The sequence below is a fragment of the Diabrotica virgifera genome, chromosome 5, assembly GCF_917563875.1.
Source record: "Diabrotica virgifera virgifera chromosome 5, PGI_DIABVI_V3a".
Classification (NCBI taxonomy): Eukaryota; Metazoa; Arthropoda; class Insecta; order Coleoptera; family Chrysomelidae; genus Diabrotica; species Diabrotica virgifera.
The window spans coordinates 99,106,044-99,133,325 of NC_065447.1; the positions used below are offsets into that span (position 1 = coordinate 99,106,044).

Sequence of the window (27,282 nt, forward strand, 5' to 3'; positions counted from 1 at the left end):
TGGTTTTATAATTTTTATTACGTTTTTAAAATTTTAAAATAACCATCACATAAATTCAGACTGGATTTAAAGGTAGTTAGATTCTTTAACAGAATCTTGACATGGAGTCTCGATAGCATTACTGTAGTCGCTGAAGAACTTGTTGACCTTTGCAGTATTTACACAGTGCTGTTTAATAGTGTCTGGGAAACATTCGGTTGCTGGTACGAATTTTCTAAAAAAAAACAGGAAATAAAAAATTAATGAAAGCGTTTTTTGTTAATTACTTATGACTATTACTTGTTTGCCATTATTAAAATCTAAGTGTAATTAAGATTAAAGTTTTATTGGAGTATAAAATTATTGTACTGTTATATGTTGGTGTCTGCTTATGAACTTCTTCCTCTTCCTTTTACCTTTAACTTATTTTTCTCTAATTGAACTAAAGAAGAATATCAACATATTTTTCAAAATATTATAGAACTTACAGTAAGGTTATCTTTTAACATTTCTTAAGTTGTATCATATTTTGTTGTTTATCTCCTGTTTAATTCTTATTTTGTATTAGTTAAAATAAGCCTAATTTAACTCTCATTACTAATGCTTCAGATATGCAGTGTCAATTTGAAAATGTGCCATCCTCTATAATTTGGTCCCTATAGAAAATCTAAAAATTAGAAGAAACACATCAAATTTATTTCTACATTTTGTATACCAGTTTTCAACTAAACTACATAAACCCCCTAGCGGGGGCGGACACAACCCCCAAAATCTTTAATGGGAAGGGGGTTGAGTGACTCCTCATTTTAAAAGTCGTTCAACCACCTTTTCAAAAATACCATATACATTTTATTTCTTTCTAGTGCGTTTGAAAATATCAAGTGAAACCGTAAAAATACTAAGTATTGAGGAGTTCAGCATTCCAAAATTTGTTTGGAGTATTGGAGTATCTTGAGTATTTTTTGGGCGTATTTTTAAGAAAAATCAAGTAAAGCTGAGATACTAAGTATCGCGATCAGAACTCCAAACATATATTTGGGGTATTGAGTCCAAGATTTTTCCAAAAGTACTGAAAAGTACTGAAAACAAATTAAATATATGTGGTATTTTTGAAAAGGTAGTCGTACGACCTTGGAAATAAGGTATCACTCAGCCTCCCTTTCCATTAAAAATTTTGGCGGTTGTGTCCACTTCAATTAGAGGGTTGATGTAATTTAGTTGAAAACTGTTCTAAAAAATGCCTCCCTCACAAATAACTTTGACGTGTCTTGCATATTTTTAAATTTTCTATAGGGACCAAATTATAGAGGGTGAAAATTACTTGGTAGGTACGTTACTTGCGCCTATTGCTTATTCTATATGAGTAATATAACTGTAGTGATTACCTGGATGAATACTTACTGATACTAATTATTTATTGAAGATAATGAATATTATTAGTTATTGTATAATATAATCTGAGTATCTTAAATAGATGTATTTTAATTTTAAACCAGACAAAGTGTAAATTAAACGGTAGAGCATAAGGTGCAATATATTTACCTGCAAAATTCTGCCCTAGATGTAGGAATATTTTCATCGTCTCCAGTTTTTTGAGATACGGTGGTTAAACATCTAATATACTCAACTTGTACTGTGTACCTTCCCAAGTTATTTATGCAACCGACAATTTCTGAATCTAAAATAGAAAAATATATTTAACACCAATATTCATTTCACTGTTTTCATTATTATAAGGTGATTTCATTTGTGGTAGGAGAGCCCAAGCGGGAATTTTTGCAGTTTCTTGAGCGCGTCAAAAAATCACATGGGGAGAAACCTTGTATCCTGTAAATATACCCTTACCATATATTGGATCTTAATACAGGGGAGTTCGTTAAGGAAGGTGCTAAAAAAAATCTGCCCTATTTATTTATTGCAATTTATTTATATTTTTTAATTTTTCAATTGATTGTTTCTGTTTTACTTCAGTATTATCATTATTTTTAAATAATTATATTGACGATTTATTTATGTAATTTTAGTAAATTGAATTCTTATTTTTATGTTTTCTTGGCTTTTTATAAGCTTTGTCGATAAAATTGTAAAACTTTCCATGACAATAAGGCTTATTTATATTCTATTCTATTCTATGAATCCCGCGATATTTTGCGAAGTGAACAACAGATCTAAAAACTGCAAGATACGTGTATTCAATATTTTTGAAAAATCTATCGAACGACACCAAACACGACTCTCCACAAATGTGGAGTGGGGGTTACTTTAATATCTTAAATAGCATTTTTTATTGCAGATTTGTATTCCTTACTTAAAAATAAGTAACTTAATTTGAGACATTTTTTCGAATAATTATGGATATATGGCGTTATAATCGGAAAAAAACATTGTTGGAAATGGAAAATTAAATTAAAAAATTGAAAGTCCCCGCTTAAATGGAAAACTGTATTTTGGTTTTAGGATCTTCACAACCCAATAGGTCCCGATAACGCTCGAGTAACTGCAAATTTAGTATACTCTCCTCCCCTACCATTACAACGTATTATGATGATATAGATTATCAACAGTTTAATATAATCATCCCCTATAAAATATACAATTAATTAAAACTAATTTTTGGGAAATCAGAAAATGAAAACTCAGAGTATGCAACAGCACAGTAAATCCGATAATGGCATAAGGATTGTGCACAAGAGACATGAGTCAATGATAAACCCGACGGAGATGAAATATATGAGAAGAATAGCTGGAGTTACGAAGTTTAAGAGATTCAGAAATAAAGATAATATAAGAAGCGACCTGGAACAAGAACCGAAAATGAAAAAGATGGAAAACTAACAATTAAGCTGGTTTGGTCAGATAGAACGAATGGAGCAAAAGAGACTAACAAAGAAGGTACATGAAGCCAAAATGGGAAACAAAAGAAAAAAGGAAAGACCGAGGAAGACATGGATGGACCAGATCCAGGATATAGATGTAAGGAAGTATGAATATAAGAGATATGAAGAATCTGGTTACTAAGAATTATGAGAAAGAAGAAGTTTGTTTACTCTACTTACCTCTAAATAGATCTTTGTCATCGTACATATATTTAACCATCGATTTTGCAAGATCCAAGACGAATTCTGGGAAATATTTTTGGTTGTTAGCCAAACAAGATTTAGTTTCTTTAATTGCGTCACGACTGCAATCTTCCATTTTGCTAATAAATTCATTTCTAGGAGTTTCAAAAATTTTTGTGCCGGACATGCACGACTTCATTTTAGCGTATGTAGCCTAAAACAAAAACAATTCAAAACAAAGGTACCAGTAAAATATAGCTTAATTAATTGCACTTTATTATTACTTTTGATAATAAACCTGTAAATTATCTGTAAATTATCCAATTTTTTTATTACTTTTACAGTTTGGAAATTGTAAATATTGTACAACTTGAATTAAATTAAATCTTTTTTTAAATATCCTGAGTGAGAAATTTAATTATGTCCATCGCTAATTTCACCATTTTTTTAACTTCTTTTCCTTTTTTAGTGAATTTTAAATAAATTTTTTTTTTAAATACAATTCTTTGTAAAAGATATATTTATTAAAATTCCTTGAAAAGGTACACATTACAAAAGCAGAACTAGTTTTCGATCTGAACAGATCATCATTAATGCTCACAAGTTGCTGGCTAAGCCACCAAAATTAAAAATAAATATTTGGGTAAACACCATTTGAGCTTTAGGGGAAAGGCGCAAAATGTCACCTGTCAAAATTTTCAATGTGTTTTAAATGTTTTGATTCCTTTTGGATCATGAAAAAGCTAATAAGTAGGTATATTTGAAAATTTTAAACGCATAATGAAAGACTACGTTATTACCAAGGGCCTAAAAGTCCCTTAGAATAAATACAAAGTTTCTTTTAAATGAAATATTTGCAAATAAAAATCAGAATAAAATTTTCTCTTGTATTTTCAACCCTGTTACTTATTAAAATAAACATTATAGAAGTTTTCAGAGACGTTCGGCCCTCAGTAATAATGTAGTACCTATTTCATTCTGCGTTTAAAATGTTCAAAAATATTTATTACTTTTCTCAAGATTCGAAAAAAATGAATACGTTTAAAACACATTGTACATTTTGACAGGCGACATTTGGCGCTATGCCTTTTAAAAAATCATGGAAACATTGAGTTTAAATATTGTAGTAAACATGGATGTATAAAATATCACATGATGAAGGCCTTGTGGATTCAAATTTTAAATAACTTGTTCTGTATGATTTACATTCTAATAACTACAAACATAAGATAACCCAATCAAACAAAAAAGTATCATTGAATTATATAGTTTGTAAAAGCCAAATTGGTACATTCTTTCACGGTTTTTGCTCTAAATTTTAAAGAACCACTTGGATTGACATGAAATTTGGCATACTTATAGCTTACATGTCAAAGAAAAACAGTGATATTGTGCCGATGTGTGCTTTTGCCCTGGGGGTGACTTTCACCCCCTGTTGGGGGTGAAAAAATATATGTCCAAAATAAGTCAGGAAATGGGTAAACTGACTAATTTTAAGCAACTTTTGTTCTATAGAGCTTTTTCGCCAAGTCAACACTTTTCGAGTTATTTGCGAGTGAATATGATAATTTTTCAAAAAAATAACTACATTTTTAGACGGCTTTTCGCAAATAACTCAAAAAGTATTTTGTAGAAAAAAACGTTCTTATCAAAAATATAGCATATAAAAAAGTAAAAAAAATGTTATACGCGTTAGGTCTCTGGATCTCGTAGAACCAGAGTTATAGCCAATGAAAAATAGATTCATATTCCCCAAATTTCAAATAGAATATTTCGACGTGAAATTAAGCACTTTTTGGGGAAAACCCCTTATAACTTTTTTAAAGTGTTTAAAAAAAGCTTTATTTCTGTTTTTACAAAAAGTTTCTAGCATTAAATTTGAGAAAATTAAGCTCAAAATAAGTTGACCCATTTTGTTTTGGCAAAAAAAAAACGGGAAGACCTCCCCCTAATTAGCAACTGAAATGAAATTAATCGTTACCGCTCCACAAATTATTTTACTTATGTTGTGTTTATATGATCTGTAAGTTTAATTGATTCAAAGTGCTTATTTTTGAAATATTTGGTTACAAATTAAAATTTTTTAATTTTGAAAAATATGCTTTTTTTCAAAATAACTGAAAAATTGTTAGAGATACCAAAAATATCGAAAAACAAAAAAAGGCAGCATTGCTTTTCTGAATATCATGTATTTTTTTAATTTTCTGTTAGACAAATATTGATTAAGATTTGGTGTTTCTAAATTTGCATACATTCGTGATCAGTGACTCGTTCAACCCATTTTAACTACAGCCTTTTCAATAATAAGGACTTTGAACCGATGAAACTTACATATCACATAAACAATACATACACGAGTCAAGAAACTTGTGAAGTCGTAACGATTAAGTTCATTTAAGAAACTAATTGGGGGGTGATTTTCTCGATTTTTTTACCAAAACAAAAAGGGACTAACTTTATTGTGAGCGTAACTTGTTTACTTTTGATCCTAGAAATTTTTTTTATAAAACAAAAATAAAGCTTTTTTAAACACTTTAAATAAGTTGTAATTAGTTTTCCCCGAAATGTGCTTCATTTTTGGTTATTTCACGTTAAAATATTCCATTTGAAAATTGACGAATATGAACCTATTTTTCATTAGGTATAACTCTGCTTCTACTAGGTATAGAGACGTGATATATACACCATGTTTTTAAATTTTTTACAGGCTATATTTTTGCTAAAAATGTTTTTTCCACAAAATTCTTACTATTTGAGTTATTAGCGATAAACCGTCTAAAAGCGTGGTTATTTTGTTGAAAAAATGAACATATTCACTGCCAAATAACTCGAAAAGTATTGACTTAGTGAAAAAACTCTATAAAACAAAAGTTACTTAAAATTAGCAAGTTTATCGATTTCATGACTTACTTTGGACGAATATTATTTCACCCACAAAAGGGGGTGAAAACCACCCCCAGGACAAAAGCACATATCGGCACAATATCACTTTTTTTCTTTGATATGTTAGCTATGTGTGTGCCAAATTGCATGTCAATCTAAGCGGTTCTTTAAAATTTAGAGGTTTTGCGATATTTTACCGTTAAATAACTGACTAAATGAAATATATTTATTATTAATTTGGTAAACTAGAGATTTTGAAAATAAATCCCGAAATAGGTCGATTTTTATTTTTAAATTATGATTTTTTGGAATATATATCATCAATCTGGGACGGATGACGTAGTCGATGACTTTTTTAAATTAGAATAGTGGTCGTGTGCTACATCATTCGAAAGGAGATTCAATTCCGTGTTTAGTAATATACGTCTTCTTCTTCTTCTTAATGTTCCGCGTTCTGGTCCTATCGGAGATTGGAAATCATTCTGGCAATTATAATTTGTTGGTTACGCGCCGGAATAGTTCAATTGAGCTGCACCCAAACCATTCACGGAGATTGCGTAGCCACGAGATTTTACATCTTCCTACGCTTCTCCTGCCTTTGATTTTGCCCTACATTATATTCATTAATAGTTCGTACTTTTCACCTCTCATGATGTGCCCCAAGTATTCCAACTTCCTGATTTTTATGGAATTTAAAACTTCGCATTGTTTTCCTAATTGTTCGAGCACTTGTGCGTTTGTTTTACGATCTGTCCATGATATTTTCAGAATACGTCTATAACACCACATTTCGAATGCTTCAAGGTTTTTAATGTTGGATTGTTTTAGTGTCCATGCCTCAACATGCATTGATATTGTGATTACAGAAAAGTTTCCTCATTCTGTTAAAAATGGATCGTGCAATTTCAATCCGGCATTTTATTTCTTTTTTCTGATCAGTATCTTCTGTGATCCATGCTCCAAGGTATTTGTACGAAGATATTTGCTCAATTTCTGTATTATCCAGTACTAGTCTAACTCTGATATTTTGTGCTTTTGTAAATACCATGAACTTGGTTTTCTTCAAATTTATTTGTAGTCCATAATCGTTTTAATATAATATACGTATAATAATCATTAACCTAATTATTTTTACAGGGTGCCTAAAAAAGTTATTTAAATTAATACAAAAATAATGTATGTTATTTAGTTAATTCAAAATACATTTTGTAACCTTGTTGTTATTTTATTTTTAAATAAGTATTTTATATTATTTTATATAATTTATTTTTATTATTATTTTTAATTATATTGACGAACTATGTAATTTTAGTACATTGCATTGTTATTGTTTTCTTGACTTTTTATAATCTTTGTCGATAACATTGTACAATTTTTCTTGACAATATAGCATATTTTGATTCTATTCTATTCTATAAAATTGGTGACTCTTTTTCTTTTATCTTTGGTGACTTTTTAAGGCCCGGTCTGGCCTGATAGCTTCATTTTACAACACACGTTCTTTATTGGGGTAAGTGTTTAATACTACCGTATGACTTTTTGTAAGCATATCTTCATAATTCTTCTAATCTTTTTTTTATATTTAATCTCAAGTCTCGTCAGATATGGTTCGATATAATTTAACTATTAATTAATTCCATTTAAATGATCCTTGCCTTTCTCCAATTTTTCGATTATTTCTTGGAGACTGGCAAGGGCTTTGGTTTCTAATTTCTTAGTGTCTGATATGTAATATGTATTATAGTTTTTTGTGTCAAATAAAATATTGAGCAACCCTTCTTCTTTCTGGAGGACTTCCTGAGCCTGAATGAAACCTAAATTGCTGGCGATGCAACTAGGACACATGAACTAACATCTAAACAGCCAACATCTCTAGGCCTGGTTGCCAACAACATCTAGGACCTCATAGGATGTTGCAGAAGCAAAAGCCAAGATACCAATGAGCTACCGACAGGTACCAAGAGCCATAAGTATAAGCTGATCTGTTAGGTTCTGGCGTGGTCTTGTATATTTTTGATTTGATAAAACATTATTTTATTGCAACTTTAATGAAAAATAAACAATGTCTAGTTAAATTATTATTGTTTTGTTTGCCTTCATCTGAATTTCCAGCGCTCATATTTTTGTGTGGGAGACTAAACTAAGGCTGACATAAACCATAACTATCATCGTAGTTAATTGAAATATAAGTTTACAATAGTGTTTTGCCAAATAAATATTTTTCTGGTTTCTGATAGCATTAAAATAGATAAAAAAATTACAGACATTTTTCTCTTGGACATCCTGAATTAATAATAATTATGTTAATGTTTTTACTACAGAATAGATAATTAAATAACCTTTAAAATGAGCTAGCATACGACCCCTATTATCAATAAAAAAATCATCGATTAGGTCATCACTCCCAGATGGATTATGTCGCCTGTATGATATGTTATGTGTCATAAAATCATAATTTAAAAATAAGAATAGTCCTGTTTTGTGATGTATTTTCAAGATCGCTCAATCACGAAATAATGAAATTATTCCGTTTGTTTTTTAAACACTATACATTATGTGTTTAAAAGTTTGCATCAAAACAAAATTTCTATTTTTAAATTGTTTTTGAAAATTTCGAACTAATATTTGAATTTTTACCTGTAGATCGTCAGCGCCTTGATCTGATAGTCCATTTTTCTTACAGTTGTTTATAATATTCCTTTCAGTTTGTGCTAAAAATGAACCTCCCATGGATCCTAGGGCTTGTCTGGTGGTTCTTCTGAGGACTAAGGATATATTTGTTATTAAAATAGATCAACTTTTTAAAATACATGTAATATTGGACCAAAAGTCTGGAAACTAATAATTATCTCTTAAAAGGATGGTACGAATTGAACAAAAAAGGGGATACGCATGTTCTGCAAGAAATTAGGAAAAGAGTTCACCGAAAAAATTCGACGAAAATGTTCACCGAAAGCAATTCACAGAAATTAGTTCACTGAAACACAGTTTTCTGAAAGCACAAAGTACAATTTAATTCCTAACTAGCATTTCATAATTATCTCTTGTTAACTTTTCTTCTTCCCCTCCTTTCTCTTTATAGGCAATTCTCGTTCTTGTTCTTTGGCGGATCGATTGGTAGATTGATACCACTAAGAAAGGTGGTCACTCCAACTTTTGCGCGGTCAGTCGATAGTTCTTCTACCGATTGGTGATTTATCTTCAACTGTCTCCTCATTCTCCTTAGGTACCTAGTTATTCCATTCTTTTTTTTCTATTTAGTGTCTATTCGTTTATACAATGTATGTACGTTACATTGTCTTCTAACGTCTTCACTCCTCTGCCGATCTCTCAACGTAATTTCTGTGATTTTCTCAGTACTTTCGTCTCTCCGTTTCTAGCAGTTTTTGAGTTGTAACTGTATCGGGTATTATTTCTGATGCATATGTCATCATTGACCGAATACTAGCTTTATAAATTCTTGATTTCATTTCAGTGTTAAAGTGTCGGTTTCGCAACATAGTATTATTAAGGCAGCCTGCCAGTATATTTGCTTCTTCTACTTGATATCTCACTTCTTTGTCCATGTCTCCGTAGCTTTGGCAATGTAATTTATTAAATTTGTTAAATTGTCATCATCATCATCAGTGGCGTTACAGCTCTTTATGAGCGAAAGCCTTCTTCAGAACAATCCTCCATTCGCCTCTGTCTCTGGCAACTCTTCTCCATGCCCTAACTCTAATAGATATTAAATCAGCGTTTAAGTCTCGGTCTTCCTCTTGCTCGTTGTCCAATCGGCTCTCTTCGGTCAAAAACTTTTCTGACTATGGCATCTTCCTCTCGCCTGATTACATGACCTATCCAGTATCCATCTAAGGCGAGCTACCTTAATGAATTGTACAACGTCAGGTTCTCCAAAATTTCTATACAACTCAAAGTTGTAACGCCTGCGCCACAAACCTTGTTCTTGTATGCCACCATATATTCGTCTTAGAATTTTTCGCTCAAAACGTTTGAGGAGTTCTTTTTCATTCTGAGTAAATGACCAAGTTTCTGAGCCATATGTTAGCACTGGTCTTATTAGTGTTTTGTAGACCGTCAATTTAATTTTTTTAGGTATTTTTGAGGCCATCTGGTTTCTTAAGCCATAGTAGCACTTATTGGCGAGCACTATTGTTCTTTTAATTTTTTCACTGACATTGTTATCTTTAGTTAGCAGCGAGCCTACGTATATGAAGGTGTCGACACCTTCCAGTTCTAGGTCGTCAATTATTCTTGTTGTAGGTGTCGGGTTGCTTGACCTAGTTCAACACATATATTTGGTCTTTTGAACATTTATATTTAGCCCCATTCTCTGTGCAGATGCTCTTAACGACCGAAATGCTTCAGCCAGAGATTTTTAGATCTACCTATGATATCTATGCCATCTGCGTATCCTACAATTTGTACTGATTTGTGAAAGATAGTACCATTCGTATTAATTTGGTACTCTCGAATTATTTTTTCTAAAGCCAGGTTAAATAAGAGACACGATAGTCCATCACCCTGTCTTAGTCCATTTTTACAATGGAAGGGTCTTGAGAAGTCGTTCTGGATCTTTACCACGCTCTCTGCTCCTGTGAGCGTAAATTCAGTTAATTGGACAAGATGAAGCGGTATTTTAAATTCTACCATAGCAAGTAGAAGTTTACCTCTATTAACTGAGTCGTATGCGGCTTTGAAGTCCACGAATATGTAGTAGGTGTCGACGCCGAACTCTAGGGTTTTTTCAGGGATCTGCCTCATTGTAAATATCTGGTCCATTGTTGATTTATTAGGACGGAAACCGCACTGATATCCTCCTACTATTTCTTCAGCGTAGGGGAGAAGTCTTTTGTACAATACGTTGGACAACACTTTATATAAAATATTGAGTAGAGTGATGCCTTTATAATTATCACACACCATCATGTCTCCCTTTTTGTGTAGAGGACACAGTACACCCAACTTCCAGTCTGTGGGTGTTTCTTTCTGTTGCCAAATTGCAGTTATCAGTTTATGCATGGGTTTCAAGAGGGTGTCGCCGCCGTTTTTGAAGAGTTCAGCAGGGAGATTATCCGAACCGGGGGCTTTGTTATTTTTAAGTGTTAAGATGGCTTCTCTAATTTCTTCTTCGTTGGGGAGTGGCTCCCGATCATCTTCATTAATTTGAAGCATGGGATCCTCCATCTCGCCATCTTCATAATTGCCACTAAGTAGTTCTTCAAAATGTTGCGCTCATCTGTTTAGTATCTGTTTCTTGTTATTAATTATAGAGCCGTCGCTATCTTTACAGGCTATTATTTTGGGTTTGAAGTCTTTTCTGCAGCTATTTATCTGTTGGTAGAATTTTCGTATCTTTTCCATTTTGGTAGTTAACATTTGTTAAATTTTGATTTATAAAAAACGCTCCCATTACTCTAGTACCCTTCTATCCGACCATGCTTTAGTTTTTGTGGTCTTCGATTTACCTGATTTACCAACCTTGCGATGCAGAGTGGCTCAAGCAACCATTGCTTGAGTCACTCTGCTTCTGAAAATACTTAAATAAGGGAAAACTTTAATGTTTGTGACAAAAGCATTTTGGTAAAATTGTGGGTTGTGGGTTAGTCCACTGTTGCTCTGAGCACCTCAATTATGAGTTCTCTAGAGAATGAAGGTAATATGTGTTTTCTCTATCATTTGAAACTTATACTGGATCTCTAAAAATCTTATTAATAATGTTATTAAGCTTCTTAGAGATTTCTTAATAATTTTCAGATGCAGAGTGTCTGAAGCAACTATTGTTCTGAAAATACTTAAATAAGGGATAACTTCAATGGAATAAAAGCGTTTTACTTAAATTGTGGGTTGTGGGTTAGGCCACTCTTGCTCTAGGTACCTCAATTATTTAAGAGCTAATTCGACATTTCCAGACATTTGGTCCAATCTGTAGGTATGTAAATGTATATACATATATTATTTTTTATGTAAGTTGGAACTATATGAAAATATTCTTAATATTAATTTTAAGCAAACATTTATTCTTTATGAAAAGTTAAATAATTTTAGTTGTGAAACATATAAAATTTGCTTGAAAGTAACGCACTTTCATTTTTGTCCATATCGAAAATTGTCATTGCAAAAAGCTAATCAGCAATTAAAATCACGTAAATTGTGTAATAATTGTATTATTCTCAAGTAAAATTTAATTTAATTTAATTTATTGTAGTGTCAATTTATTTTTTATTTTCGTTTATTTGTTACAAATATTTTACAATATATTAATTCTGATGTTGTTAACAAATTAAGGTTAATTTTAAAAATAAACCATTATCTCTTGAGATTAATGAAACATTGATAACCTTTTCATTTTTATAATATATTCCCTTTATTTTGAAATTTATATAAAAAAGTAATGACTTTATATCTGCTGATTTTAGAAATATAAGCAAATACACGCAAAAAACAAGCAGTGTAACCAACAAAGCAGTCGCTATCACAAAAAAATAACCCTCTTAAAACTAACTCAAATAACAAACATTTAATTTTTATTCATTTTATTAATAATTTAATCGCTCTAGTCTATGAATATTGCCAAAGAAAATTATAGTTTATTCATAACTAATCTTCTACCTCTTGGGTGATGGTAGTTATTTTTGAATTCATTATGATAATCTGAATTGTCTAAATTTCTGTATTTCGCAATATTTTTTAACACTGCATGGTAGATTTATTTTACAATAATTATCAGTAGTAATTGCACAAGAGCTCTGAAATTCTATATTAATTTCAGGGGTCGAGTGCAATTTGTTGCGATTATTTCATGAATAAAACTGTTCAAAACCAAAATTTTATTGTAATTTATTCATATAAGTACCATTAAACACACAGTTTTTATAAATATTTGACGATTGAAAGTAATCACTTTTATAATTTTTAAAACATTAATTGTCATTAATGTCACTGAACGTATTTTTTCGTAGCAACGAAGGGCATCTGACGTAATATACTTAACGACGGGAGATTATCAAAAATGATCGATTTAATTTAGATTTCTGTAGCTTTCTATTGGTCAGAATCTCCTATGAATGAAATAATCAGTAGTAATTGCACAAGAGCTCTAAAATTCTATTTTAATTTTAGAGTTCGAGTGCAATTTGTTGTGATTATTTCATGAATAAAACTGTTCAAAACCAAAATTTTATTGTAATTTATTTATGTAAGTACAAATTCAACATACAGTTGTTATAAATATTTTACGGTTTAAAGTCATCACTTTTATAATTTTTAAAACATTAATTGTCATTAATTTCAATGAATGTATTTTTTCGTAGCAACGAAGGGCATCTGACTTAATATACTTAACGACGGGCAATTATCAAAAATTATCGATTTAATTCAGATTTCTGTAGCTTTCTATTGGTCCAAATCTCCTATGAATGAAATAGTCATCATCATTTCCTCTATCATCATCATCATTATCCTCATCAACCTACCACTGCTGAACATAGGTCTTTTTCATCTCAGCTTTCTCCATCTGCCTCTGTCTTGTGCGGCTTGTATCCAGTTACGGCTAATACTCTTCAGGTCATCAGACCTTCTGGTTGTGGGCGTCCTCTGATCTGTAGTGCTTCTTGTCCTGGCCTCTATATGACAATACGTTGTGTCATTCGTTCTGGGACGTGTTCTGTCCAATTTCATTTCATCGTTGCGATTTTTTCGACAGCGTCTGTTGTTTTTTTATCTGCAACGTATTTTACCGTTTGAGATTCGGTTTCAGTCTTTGAAAGACTGATCTAAAAGTATAGTCAGTCGTTTACAATAATTATTGTTTTTACAGAAGAGATGTTTCAATAAATATTCTTCTCTTCTTCTTATACTCGTTGTACATCTGTAGATCTGTTAATTTCGACGTTGAAGTATTTCTTGAGAGGTAGACTGCCAGCTATCTCTCCATCTTTTTGGTGGTTTCTCCGGTGGACCCTTGCCTGCTGGTTTTCCTTCTAGAGCAATTCTTGGTAGTATGTGCTCCTCCATTCTTTTTACATGACTGAACCATTGTCTTCATATTTGCCTGCCCCATCTGACTACATCTTGCACGCCACATTGTTCCCTGATGATGTTGTTTCGTAATCAATCTCTTCTTGTCTTCCCTGCTATTGCTATTAGTGTCTTCATTTCGGCATGCTTTTGGTTTTATTGGTGTCTTCTCTTGATTCAATGCCATAGGTCATAACAGGTCTGATGCAAGTTTTATAAATTCTAATATTGCTGTCCATTCTCATAAATGGGTTATTCCAGATCACATATCTCAAACATATGTACATAATATAATATATCTCTACGAACGGTCTGATATATGTTTTAATCCTTCACTCTGACATTCTGATTACCTAGGAGCTGAATAACTTCGATGGTGATATGACTGATAAGTTGTTCTCATGTTTTTTCGGGTATCCTTGGCATGTCATTTAGTGGACAAATAATTTCAAATTTTTTTGTAATCTTTCCGATAAATTTGTTTTGACTTAGTTTTATTATCAGGCCCTTCGTTTATTTTTTTATTCACTGTGGCGTCCAACCTCACAGTTGAGCTACATAAGTTGTTCAGATTGATTTTATTATATATTGACAAATTAATCTTGCACATCTTATGTCAAATTTGTCATTTTTTCCCATGACCCAGTACATTTGAATAGTTTTGAGCTAATTTTTTAGTTTTCTGTCTGACATGATTCTACAATGTATTATCCTATAAAAGTGGGTCGGCGATATTTTGCTGAGACTGCTTGACGTAACTGACATCCTCCAAGAGATATAGCTGTTAAGTTCTCCAAGAGATATAGCTGTTAAGTTTACGGTTTAAATCCTTGGTCCACTTATAGACATCCTTAATACCAACTTGTAATTTCTGTGTTGAGCGTTATCTTTTGCCATAATGAAAGTGTCCTGTGCAACTGTACCTATTATTATTTCATTGATCTTGTTGAAATATCTGAATAACCAATTAGTTATAGGACGAATTCCGAGAGACTACACTAGGGTAATGGAGCTGACATTGGTTTGAATGTTAAAAAATTTTCTTCATGTGACAATATAATATGATTCCAGTAATTGACGGACGTTCCCAGTTACTCTGGGCTAATTAGCAAAATACAAGGAAAATTTATTTACCAGCAATTTTATTGCTGGAATCGAATCTTATGATTGTATATATTAATAATATAGGTATGCAAAGTCCCCAAATAGTGTGCTACTTTTGTTGTAAACAAAATGGCACCCAAAAATCGTGCTTTTTTTTTTTCAATTTTTGCTCTATAACTCCAAAGATTTTACCTTTAATTATACAGCTTTCAAATGAGAATATTTGTGTTTTTAACGTTAAAAGCTACACTTTTAGTAAGTTCATCTAAAAAAAGTCTACAACTGGAAAAAATATGAAGTTTTCTTTTCCTATAAAAAAATTAATCTATTATAACAAAACAAAAGCAAGTTTGACATTTAATAATGCGTTAGTTAGATGGCTCTGCTCGAGTTACCTGGGAACAAAAAAAACAATGAAGAAAATTGCTCCATGGGAAGCCGAGAAAATGCATTTTTTTAACGTATACCGATTTTGAACTTTCAGATTAACTTTTCTCCAACCTAATTTTTGATTTGAATTTTGCTATTTTTGGCAATTTGCACTCGTAATATCGATAGTGTTTATTATAATAATATATGTTATGAGCATTTAAAGATATAAAAATGGGTACGAAGACAGAGGACCGAAATAAAAAGGTAATGGTTTGAAAATTATGATCCTAATGTTTATATTTTTGCCGTAAATGCAGGTCAAATTTGACCGGTTGTATCTCAGGAACCACTTATCACAATTAAATGTTTTTTCTTTTGAAAGAAGCGCCCTGCCGTATCTTTTCCAATACTGTTTTAATGATTTAATTTAATTTAATATTTCCGGAGATATTCTACTTGTTTATAAGCCAAAAAATTGTTTATAATGTTAAAATATTCCTGAGGCCGTCTAAATGGTCCAATTTCAATTATTCTTCAAAGTACATTAAATAGATACAGTGTCTCTTTATACAAAAATCATAGGTATTCTTATGTATCGTAATTATTGTAGTTATTATAGCGACCGTAAATTTTCAATTAACAATTCAATTGTTGCTAAACTGTTCATTAAATTTCCATCGGTTTCTGGAATTATAATCTATGCAAAAAGAGCTTTTATATTGCCAATTTATGTTATTTTTAATAAACAATTAGTTATCTAAAATTTTAGTTAAAAATTAAACATTTTGTTGAAAAAAAAGTAGCACACTCTCTGCGGACTTTGCATACCTATATTATTAATATATACCATCATAAGATTCGATTCCAGCAATAAAATCGCTGGTAATTAACTTTTCCCAAAAATGGCCTATTCTCCGATAATCTACCGAGACTAAGTTCCTAGAATGCCGTCTACTCATATTATGGAGAAGTTATATGTGTCTAACTCTATAAAATAACTGCAATATGTATATAAAGAAATACTGTTAGCCAATACTGTATTTCTTCAAGTGATTTTTCTATAATAAAAATGATATTACTTTATGTACTTGTATTGTTAAGTGACGGTATCTTAGTCCGAAATAAGAAACAGTTATGTTGACTAACAGTTCAATTATTTTTAGTACCAGTTACTCAAATAGCTTACATAGGACTAACAATGGCAAGATAGGTTTTTGTGAATCTGCTTGTTTTGCTGGTTTGTCTGATTTTTCGGCATAATTAGGTATCTAATCTGTTCTAGAACATTGAGGAACATGTTTAGGCATTAAATAGGCATTAAGTAACTATGTATGTCATCATGATGATTGGCTTTCGTGGCAGCTCTCGTATCAAGCAAGGTAAAATTTCATCTACTCCACAAGATTTTTTTTTGGGTTACTGTTAGTATTAATTTCGTAAGCTACTTTCATTGGAGTCATCAACTTTATAACAATTTCAACTACAGATCGACTGTAGTTGGATCGTTTTTCAGTTTAATCTTGTTGCTTTTAAACACACCAGCAAAATATTGGCTGTATATATTAAGAATATAATAAAAAATAAAAAATTTTCCGTCTAATTTCAACTTACATAAACTATTATATTCATGTAAAATGATATAGTGCCATCGAGAAAAATATATACCTAATATTAATTATTATTATAAAGGCTGTTTGATAAACGATTTTGTTCAAAAGTAGGTATTCTGTCATTTTTATTATACGGACTCTTGTAATTAGGTATATTCTCGTTTTCTCTATATATTATGGTATTCTTATTTTTTATCAAAAAAGTTATTACCTGCTCTCTTTTCAGAAACTTCTTCTGCACTGGCTAAACCTAAAATAAATAAATAATATTAATAAAAATGTTTAATTAAAATATACTTTATTAGGTGATGTGGGCCGATAATGTCCGAGTCAATTTAAATCATTTGAAAATTTTTGAATACAGGTAAATATTATGATGTTAAGACATGATGCATGAACTAAATGATATATTTTATTTATGTCTTATATTTCAAAACTAAAATCGTTGTTCATTCACAATTCTATTTAATCATAGTAGGTACATTTCTTGGACACTTTAAATCCATTTTCTTCTTCTTCTAGTGCCGACTCTACTAATGAAATTAACTAGTTTTGATGGGAAATAGGTCACAATTTTACTAAAAAAATGATTTTTATCAACGTTTCGACGCCCAAATCGGGTGTCGTTGTCAAAATACAAAAAATATAATAACTCCACTAATGAAGGTTGGCTATCACCATTGCAAATTTGTTTCTATCTTGTGCTTGTCTGAAAAGAGTCTATGTGTTTAACCCTGTCTAGTCGCGAATGTTTTTCAGTCAGGATATTTGTCGTCTACCAGGATCCATTTCTTCTTAGATTTTACCCTTCATAATCAGCTGTAACACCTCGTGCTTATCATTTCTAAGTATGTGCCCCAAATATTCTGTCTTTCTCTTTTTAACTGTGGTCAAAATTTCTTAATATGATACTACTAGACTCTTTAAACTAACTTACGATAAAATACTACTAGACTTACCACAACTATCAACCAAAATATACTAAGATATTTTGGATATATATATTTATAACTAGAAAAAAAGAAGGAATGAAGCGAATGATAGTTGAAAGTAACGTAGCGGGAAAAAGATCCAGAGGAAGCTCTCCAGTACTATGGTCGGACCAAATAAAGGACATGTCTGGTGACTCATTCTCCAAAGCAAAACAACACGCACAGAAGAGAGATATTTGGGCAAAAAAATCAAACAAATTACATGACGCCACTAAACTCTTGCCAAGGAGAAAACATAGAGGAGGAAGGAGTTTTGTTTATTTTTAGCTAACTTCTATATTAACACATTAACCGCCACACTAAAATTTTTTGTTAGTGCCGTCAGGCTCCACGTGCGGAATCTCAATGCTAATGTAAATTATATTTAACTCACTGAGCACCTGGGCTAAATAAGGCGTGAGTTAAATACAACTCGCGTGGCGTTCAATGTGTTAATGGCCTGGTGATGTGACAAACATTGTATGTCCCGAAGCCGGTAGCCTTTCTACAACAAGAAAACACTATGATTGTGAGTATCGACCTTTTTCATAATTATATTGAAAAATAATGGTTTGGTATTAAAACTAGGCTGAAGATAACAAAATAATAACACATATTCATAATCTCTAGGTCATGTCAAAAGTCCGGTAACTAAGCAGAAACTTTCAGTACTGCCGATAACCTTTATTTATATGTCAATATTCATGAAGATTAAATCAGGACAAACGCTGTTGGACACTTTCTTGATACGAAGCGTTGCAGTGAAATATTTTGAAACTAAACGTTACTAAATATAAGTTATTTGTATAACTTTTTAAAAAAAGGTAGAGGCTGTTTCTCAACCAAAAAGTATTTTAGTTGCATAACAAACAATATTTTGCTTTATTAACATTTCCTTCCTCAAATTAATAGAGCAGTTGTCTCTTCTATCATTAAAACTATTGAAAACCCCTAGTAAAACAACAAAATGGAAGTCAGAAGAGAAGGACAACTTACAGAACTTATAGACATAAGTAGCGGAATAAGATAAGAAATTATTGAACCGTATGCTATTTAAATTAACCATGGACGAAATCATCAAGAGTGTCAACAAAGAAAGAAGATACTGAATGGGAAACACAGGAGTCTGTTACTCAGACGACGCAATATTGATAGCCTAAAATAAAGATAGTTTGCAAATACTAGTCCAAAGATTTAACATAACAAATAATTTAATATGACAATTTCACCTCGACAAACTAAATATAAAATAGAAATCGTTAGCGTCAGTATTGAAAAACTAACGGAAATAAAATATCTTCGAATTATGCTGTCCCAAAGAAGTGAGAGTTCAAGTACAAAACGCAGATAGAATTGCAGGATGCCCTACTAATACTACATGGTAAAAACTACATATATTAACATTGAGATGAAGTCAAAAACTTATAAAGCGCTTCTAAGACAAGACTTAGACCACGGCCAGACAGCCGACAATTACAGCTCTGTAAGAGAAGTAAAATGACGCTCGAACAATGTATCCTACAGTGATTATGGTGGATCCCTGCGGCGATATCTACAGCGAAGTCTGACCATCCACTATACTCACTGTAGGACCCACTTCTCGAGCTTTATTTGACTCCTCTTACAGCGCTGTAATTGTCGCTTGTCTGGCCGTAGCCTAACAAGAGCGGACACAGCGATAACACAAAGGGTATTGGAAGCGACACAAATTCGAGTGCTAAGGAGAATTACAGGAAATACGCTGAAATATCGAAAGGGGAGTGAATACATTAAAAACAAGCTGAAAATGAGAGCATTATCATAACGAAAACCTTGTTTATTTATGTATTTTAATTCATAATATGGAAAATTGCTATTATGAAAAGTAGTTTAGGATTAATAATTATGTTTGAATGTGAAATTATATCATTCTAATTTAAATGTTATGAACTATAAAGGTATAGTCCGTCCGCTATAACTTTTCCCATGCGGTACGGTTCATTTTCAATCAAATTAAGTCAAAACAGAAAGTGAAACGTACGCCGATGTCTTTAGTATATAGTATACAGTATACAAATTGTATATACACATCGACATTCGTTTAAATTTATGTTTTGACTTAATTTGATTGAAAACGAATCGTACCGCATGGGAAAAGTTATAGCGGATGGACTATAGTATATTCTTGATCGAAATTCATATTTTTTATATACCTCATATAAAATTAATAAAATTTTATATAAGATGGTTGCATCATAAATCTTAGAACATGGAGAGCTTTTTATGAAGAATAACTTTTCTTCGTCAAATTAAAAATAAAAGAGTTATAAATGAAAATGTTGTTGGTATCCGTAATTTGAGAAAAATCTTCAAATATTTTTTCCATTAGAAGGATGTAATTGCTTATATCAGACCATACTTTTTTATACCTAACAATATTATTTCATATACTGTCGGTTCGCTAAACTCAGACACAACTGGCTAGTGATTTTAGTCAATAATTTTGCCAATCGGGCAAAAAAAAATGATTACTAATTAGTTAATAATTACTAAATAATTAGTAATTTTGCCAATTTTGCAAAATTCGCAAAAAACAAAAAAATTACCCACTAAAATCACTAGCCAGTTTTGTCGAGTTTAGCGAACCGAATATATTTTAATTTCATATCAAATTGAACAGTCCATTTTTCATAAAGGGGAGGACGTATAATCGAATAAACCTTTTTAAAGCTGTTAATAAATTATTGCTTTTTAAAATATACTCAAATTGTATTTTTGAACATCTTATTTATTTTATATAATAATTAAATTCACTTTCAAATGTCATTGATGTTTTATTAATACTTAATTTAAAATTTGTACTCAAATGTAAATAACCTATGCTTTGCTTAACAAATCGAGATTAAAAAGCTAGCCTAATTAATAGCAACGATTTCAGCTGGACGTGTAGTGTGTCGGCAGAAAATAAAAAGGTTGTGACGTCACATTTTAGAGTTTGAGGTCGATTATCTCGAAGACGGATAGAAACATCGAAATACCGTTTTCAGATTCGAATTCAGAAGAAAAAACTACATAAGAATCCATCGATAAATCTGATCTGAGTATTGCAGGAGCGGCAACGCAATAACACACAGACTTTTGCGAATTTATAAACGAAAAGATTTCGTTGAAAAGCTTATAGTGTACAAATACGGGCTAGTGAACCCTCCGACTAACGGTCCTTCTGTAAGGCTAGAAATTGGCATAGTGATAACTTATAGCACACCAAGGCTAAAAACCATGACCTGGCAGGCATCAGCCCTGCACGTGTATCTACCAGGTGAATCGAAAGTGCATAGTTTAGGGGTAAAATAATCTTTCTCATGTAAGGTTTAAATTTAAGTATGTGTTTGAGTAAGTCATTTAGAAGAAATTTGTACAATGACAGGCGATTGTGAACAGCATAACACCTTGCCAGGCGAGGGGAAAGATTAGGGTTTTTTCCTAAAATATTTTGTTTGCATGGAATAAAGTTTTTTTAGGTTTTTTTGAATCAGTCCAAACAGAAAAGGTCTTTAGTTACTTTTCTCTTAGGTTAATAGTTTTTGACGTAGGTATAAGCGATTAAACATTTTAAAAATTGCGAAATCGGCAATTTTTAACCCTGAATTGGAAATTCAACTGAAAATTTTATTGTTGCCAAGGTAGGTAGATATTATTTAAATATCGGTTGATGAAATCCCAAAGAGTTATTTGAAATACAATATCGAAAACCCCTTTGTTTTTTAATTGTTAATCAAGCGGGCGCGACACTGTAGTATAAGTGAGGACGTTTGAGTTCCCATAAATTCATTCTCCCGAGAATGGGCGAATTCGGAGAGAAATCCTCAGACAGGTCGATTTTTATTTTTAAAGTAGGACTTTTTGGCATATATGTAATAGTAGTGACGTCATCCACCTGGGCGTGATGACGTATACGACGATTTTTTTAAATGAGTGTAAGGATTGTGTGATAGCTCATTTGAAAGGTTATTTAATTCTCTATTCAGTAATATAAACATTAACATAATTATTTATACAGTGTGTAAAAAAAATTTTTATTAAACTAATTTACACAAAAAAATAAAATTTTTTTGCACACCCTGCATAAATAATGATGTTAACTTTTATATTACTGAATAGAGAATTAAATAACCTTTCAAATGAGCTATCACACGACTCCTACTCACATTCAAAAAATCATCGATTACGTCATCACGCCCACATGGATCACGTCACTAATATTACATATATGCCAATAAGTCCTAATTTAAATATAAAAATCGACCTGGCTGAGGACATCTCTTCAAATTTGCCCATTCTTGAGCTAATGAATTTATGCAAACTGAAACTTCCTCACTTATTAGCACTTAAACTCACTTGATTAGCAATTAAAAAACAAAGGTGTATTAAATATTATTTTACTATTTTATTGCAAGAAACTCTTCGGGATTTCATCAAACGATGTTTAAAGAATATCTGCCTACCTTGGCAACATTGAAATTTTCAGTTAAATGACCGATTCAGGCTTAAAAATTGCCGATTTCACAATTTTTAAACTTTTTAATCGCTTATATGTCAAAAATTATGACCCTAAGGGAAAAGTCTCTAAAGACCTATTCTGTTTGGAATGATACAAAAAACCTAAAAAAACTTTATTCGATGCAAAAAAAATAATTTTAGGAAAAAACACTAATCTTTCCCCTCGCCTGGCAAGGTCTTATGTTGTTCAGAATCGTTGTCATTGTACACATTTCTTCTACATGACTAACTCAAACACATACTTAAATTTAAACCTTACAGGGGAAAATTTATTTTACCCCAAAACTATGCAGTTTTCGATTCACCTGGTAGATACACGTGCACGGCTAATGCCTACCAGGTCATGGTGTTTAGTGTTTAGCCTTGGTGTGCTATGAATTATCACTATACAAATTTCTAGCCTTACAGGAAGACCGTTAGTTGGAGGGTTCACTAGACCTTAGACTATTTTTGTACATTTTGTAATTCTCCCTAGCACTCGCATTTCTATCGCTTCAAATAGCCTTTGTCGCTCTGTCCGCTCTTGTTAAACTACGACCAGACAAGCGACAATTACAGCGCTGTATGAGCAGTAAAATTAAGCTCGAAAAATAGGTCCTACAGTGAGTACAGTGGATGGCCAGACAGCGCTGTAAATATCGTCGCAGCGATCCGCTATACTCACTGTAGGTTCCATTTATCGGGCTTCATTTTACTGCTCTTACAGTGCTGCAAGTTAGCTTGTCTGGCCGTAGTCTAGTCTAAGTCTTGTCTTACAAGCGCTATATAAATTCTTCACTTCATTTCAATGTTAATATGTAGTTTTACCATGTAGTATTATTAGGGCATCCTGCAAGTCTATTGGCATTTTGTATTTGATCTCTCATTTCTTTGTCCAGATCTCCATAGCTTTCTATGGATATTTCTATTCTATATTTAGTTTTTCGAGGTGAAATTGTCATATTAAATTATTTGTTATGTTAAATCTTTGGACTAGTATTTGCAAACTATCTTCATCTTAGGCTATCAGTATTGCGTCGTCTAAGTAACAGAGTATTTTTACTCCTGTGTTTCCCATTCAGTATCCTCTTCCTTTGTTTGCACTCTTTGATGATTTCGTCCATGGTTAAATTAAATAGCATACGGTTCAATAATTTCCTACCTTATTCCGCTACCTACGTTTATAGGTTCTGTAAGCTGTCCTTCTCTTCTGACTTCCATTTTGTTGTTTTGCTAGGTGTTTTCAAAAGTTTTCATGTATAAGAGACAACTGCTCTATTAACATAAGGATATAAATTAAGTAAAGCGAAATATTGTTTCTTATGCAACTAAAATACTTTTTGATTGAGAAACTGCCTCTACCTTCGACCTCTAACTTCGACTAAAATGAATGGACACTGAACAGAAAAAACTATAGAATAACTACATAAACAGAATGGCGGAGACACATATGGTCAAAATACCAAGAGAGAAATCACTAATCGCTAGAAGAAGAGTATCGACGATACGTAGTAGATGGAGTGACAACCTTCCATAGAGGTAAGAAGTATTAATCTGCGAATAAACAATCACAAGTTTTTGCAAAGAGGAAGAAGAAAAAGAAAAATATTTTTTATATACGTTAGTTTTATAGCATGGGAAGCAACGTGTGACTTATAGGCCTGGATCCCCGTACCAAAAAAAAACGTTGATTAATAGCAAGCTGAAAATTTGTTAACAGCTTAACGGTGTCTAGCCGCACAAACATTGATGTACGGGAACACTGGAGCAGAGGAAGTTTAAAAATTTAATTGTGGGACAGTTTAAAAATTTGGAACGTCAGATTACGAAAACGCCGCATGTATTTTGTCGGACAGAACTTCCAATTGATTTGTTACCGTTTCATTAAACTCTCATGCAAAAATCAGACTGCTATTTATCACCAATATAATTCCTGTCAGTTGACATGTTCTTCGTGTTCCATTCATTAGAATGTCCAGTTGGTGAGAAAAACCAATCTGATTTTTGCATGAGAGTTTAATGAAATGGTAACAAATCAATTGGAAGTTCTGTCCGACAAAATATGTGGAACGTTTTCGTAGTCTGACGTTCCAAATTTCTAACCTGTTCCACAATTAAAAATTTCCCTGTTCCAGTGTTCCCATGCATCAAAGTTTGTCCGAAGAGACACCGTTAAGCTATTAACAAATTTTCAGCTTGCTTTTAATCAGCTTTTTTTGGTACGCGGGATCCAGGTCTATTAGTTTCTTATCTAAAATTTAATTTATTATTGTAGAGGGTTAAAAAATTAATATCTGAATTATATTAAACATTAAGAAAAAAACTTTATCTATTGCTATTTATTTATAAAAAGAAACTTTTTGGTGGAAAATATGGAAGAGTTTGCAAGAGGTGGTTTAACTGCACTTCTGCTGATCTCTTTAGAGGAGCGGTGATGGCACAAAATGGCGGTGATGGGAAATAATATATTTTGTTTATACTCTAATTTAACTTTTTTGTTAAGAAATACTCACCAAGAAGTACAACAACGGTTAACACTATCCACTTCATCGTAATGCAGTTTTGGTACTGGTCACTATCACAGCTATTTTCAGTTTACTTGATCTCTTCAACAAAGCTGTATTTATACATGCTTCTAAACACTTGACCTCTTGATAATAATAAGTATGGGAATTTTAGTAGATAATAATTCTCAGTGTTATATTTTAAAAATTTGTGGTACAATGATAACCTTTGACTTTTCCAAATAAAAAGTAATTGGCTAATATTTAATTTATTTTTAATTTAATATTGCTATTCCCCTATTTGTCAATTGTGTATTAAACATGATAATTCAGTATACAGGGAATTTTTACTATAATAATAGCTTATATGCATGTTTATGTTCTAATCATATAATTAAATAATATTTCTTTATTCAAAAAATGTTATCAACTGCAGTTTTCAAAGTTTATTGTTATTTTCAGGACTTTCCTAGTTAAATATAAACTAAATTTTTCTATATGAGGGAATAATAAAAATAAATCAAAGAAAATCATACAATGGAGAAAGGATGACCTAGAACTAGATGGTTTGATGATATGGGGGATGACCTGAAAACTATCAACGTAAAACAATGGAGGAGAAGGGCACAAGGGAGTTCTAAACGGTAGGATACAGCCAGACACACAATGATCCATCCAGAGTTATAATACCAAAAGAAAAAGAGGAAGTGAAGAATAAAGCACATTTTTATTGCGCCAATGTCTTGACCTGGTCATGGTGATTGAGCTGATATATGTATTATTGTCAGGAGATCAATACATATATGAAAATCAGACGAGAAAATGTTCAGGAGTATTTTACCGTGCTTAAAACTTACATGACAATTGCTTGTCTAAAAGTAATTGCTACAAACTGTCTATTAAAGGTAGCATGATACATCTCTTTACATTTTAGGCTGTAGAGTGCTTACGAATTAAAGATATTTATTGCTCTTATACTGGTAAAAAACAACAAACCATCTTAAGAAAACTGTACGTAGTTTCAATTCACCCCATACTACAGACGCTACATAATAAATCCACTATACACATTTCTATCTGACAACACATTCATTCAACTCAACAAAAATCCAATGAACAAAATGATAAATGAACTTAAAACTAACATCTCAAATGCTACCAATTTATTTCAAGGATCTAAAATCAACTCAAAATCTTTGATTTCTAACAATCCTTTAATGCCACGACTCTACGGTCCTCCCAAAATTCATGAGGTCACTGTTCCAATAAGACCTGTAGTCAGTTTTGTCAATACTCCACTAGCTCCATTAGCCAAATTTATCAACACCCTTCTCCAGGATCTTCTTAATTATACTCCGAAATACATTATCAAAAAAACTCTTGAATTAATATCTAAACTTTCTTCAACTAACGTTCCAAACAATTTTACTATGGTCTATTTTGACGTAATTAATCTTTTCACTAATGTTCCTTTACTAGAAACCATTCCAATTGTCAACAATCTTCTAATTTCAAAAAATATAGACCCTAACAAATGTTTCCAAATCACCTCACTATTTCAATTTTGACTTTCTCAAGATTTCTTTACCTTTAACAACAAAATTTACAGACAGCCAGAAGGTCTAGTAATGGGAAATCCTTTATCTCCACTACTTGCAGCTCTTTTTTTAGATTCTCTTGAAAATACTTTTGTCCATTCACATCGACAAATAAACCTATGGTACAGATATGTGGATGATATTTTAGCATTTATAGAAGGTCCTCCTTCAGAACCTAATAATATTCTTTCAATAATTAATAACTTACATCCAGCAATTAAATTCACATTAGAGTTAGAAACCAACAACATGATCAATTTTCTAAACCTAACCATTAAAAAGAATACATCTTCTGCTTCTTCACCTTCTACTACTCTAGAATTCTCAGTATTTAGAACACCTACTCAAACTGACAATATGATACCCATATAATCTAACCATCCTTTTCAATATAAGATGGCAGCTATTCAATGTTATGTTCACAGACTTCTAAACATCCTCATGTCCCAAGACGATTACAACAACGAAATTTTAATTATTAAACAAATAGCAAACAACAATGGCTCCCCTTTTCTACTGTAGATAAGTTCATTAGAAGGTCAGTACTCAAAAAGAGACTAAACCAAGCTTTTAACATAGAAAACGAACCCAACACTACATCTATTTATAGATCCTTATCCTACTTAGGGCCAATTACAGAAAAAGTATCAAGATTTCTTTGTAAT

General features: G+C 31.8%; 1 protein-coding gene across 1 annotated transcript; it reads right to left on the reverse strand.

Annotated features, from left to right (window-relative positions):
* Nucleotides 1-25,187, reverse strand: LOC114341184 (uncharacterized). Its single transcript, XM_028291968.2, has 6 exons — nucleotides 25,029-25,187; nucleotides 17,238-17,276; nucleotides 8,559-8,686; nucleotides 3,036-3,252; nucleotides 1,522-1,657; nucleotides 1-214 (listed from the first exon to the last, which is right to left on the reverse strand). Exons 1-6 carry the CDS (start codon nucleotides 25,063-25,065, stop codon nucleotides 67-69), a joined length of 705 nt encoding a protein of 234 aa, XP_028147769.1. The 5' UTR covers nucleotides 25,066-25,187; the 3' UTR covers nucleotides 1-66.
* Between the last annotated feature and the right edge of the window lie 2,095 nt (nucleotides 25,188-27,282).

What these genes read in the sequence shown, in the direction of transcription:
- LOC114341184 (XM_028291968.2), bottom strand. Translation starts at nt 25,065, where the DNA reads ATGAAGTGGATAGTGTTAACCGTTGTTGTACTTCTTG. An exon ending in AAGGCGCTGACGATCTACAG is followed by an intron (nt 3,253 to 8,558) that starts GTAAAAATTCAA and finishes TTTTTGTTTTAG; the next exon opens with GCTACATACGCTAAAATGAA. An exon ending in TCTAGGGCAGAATTTTGCAG is followed by an intron (nt 215 to 1,521) that starts GTAAATATATTG and finishes GTTTTTTTTTAG; the next exon opens with AAAATTCGTACCAGCAACCG.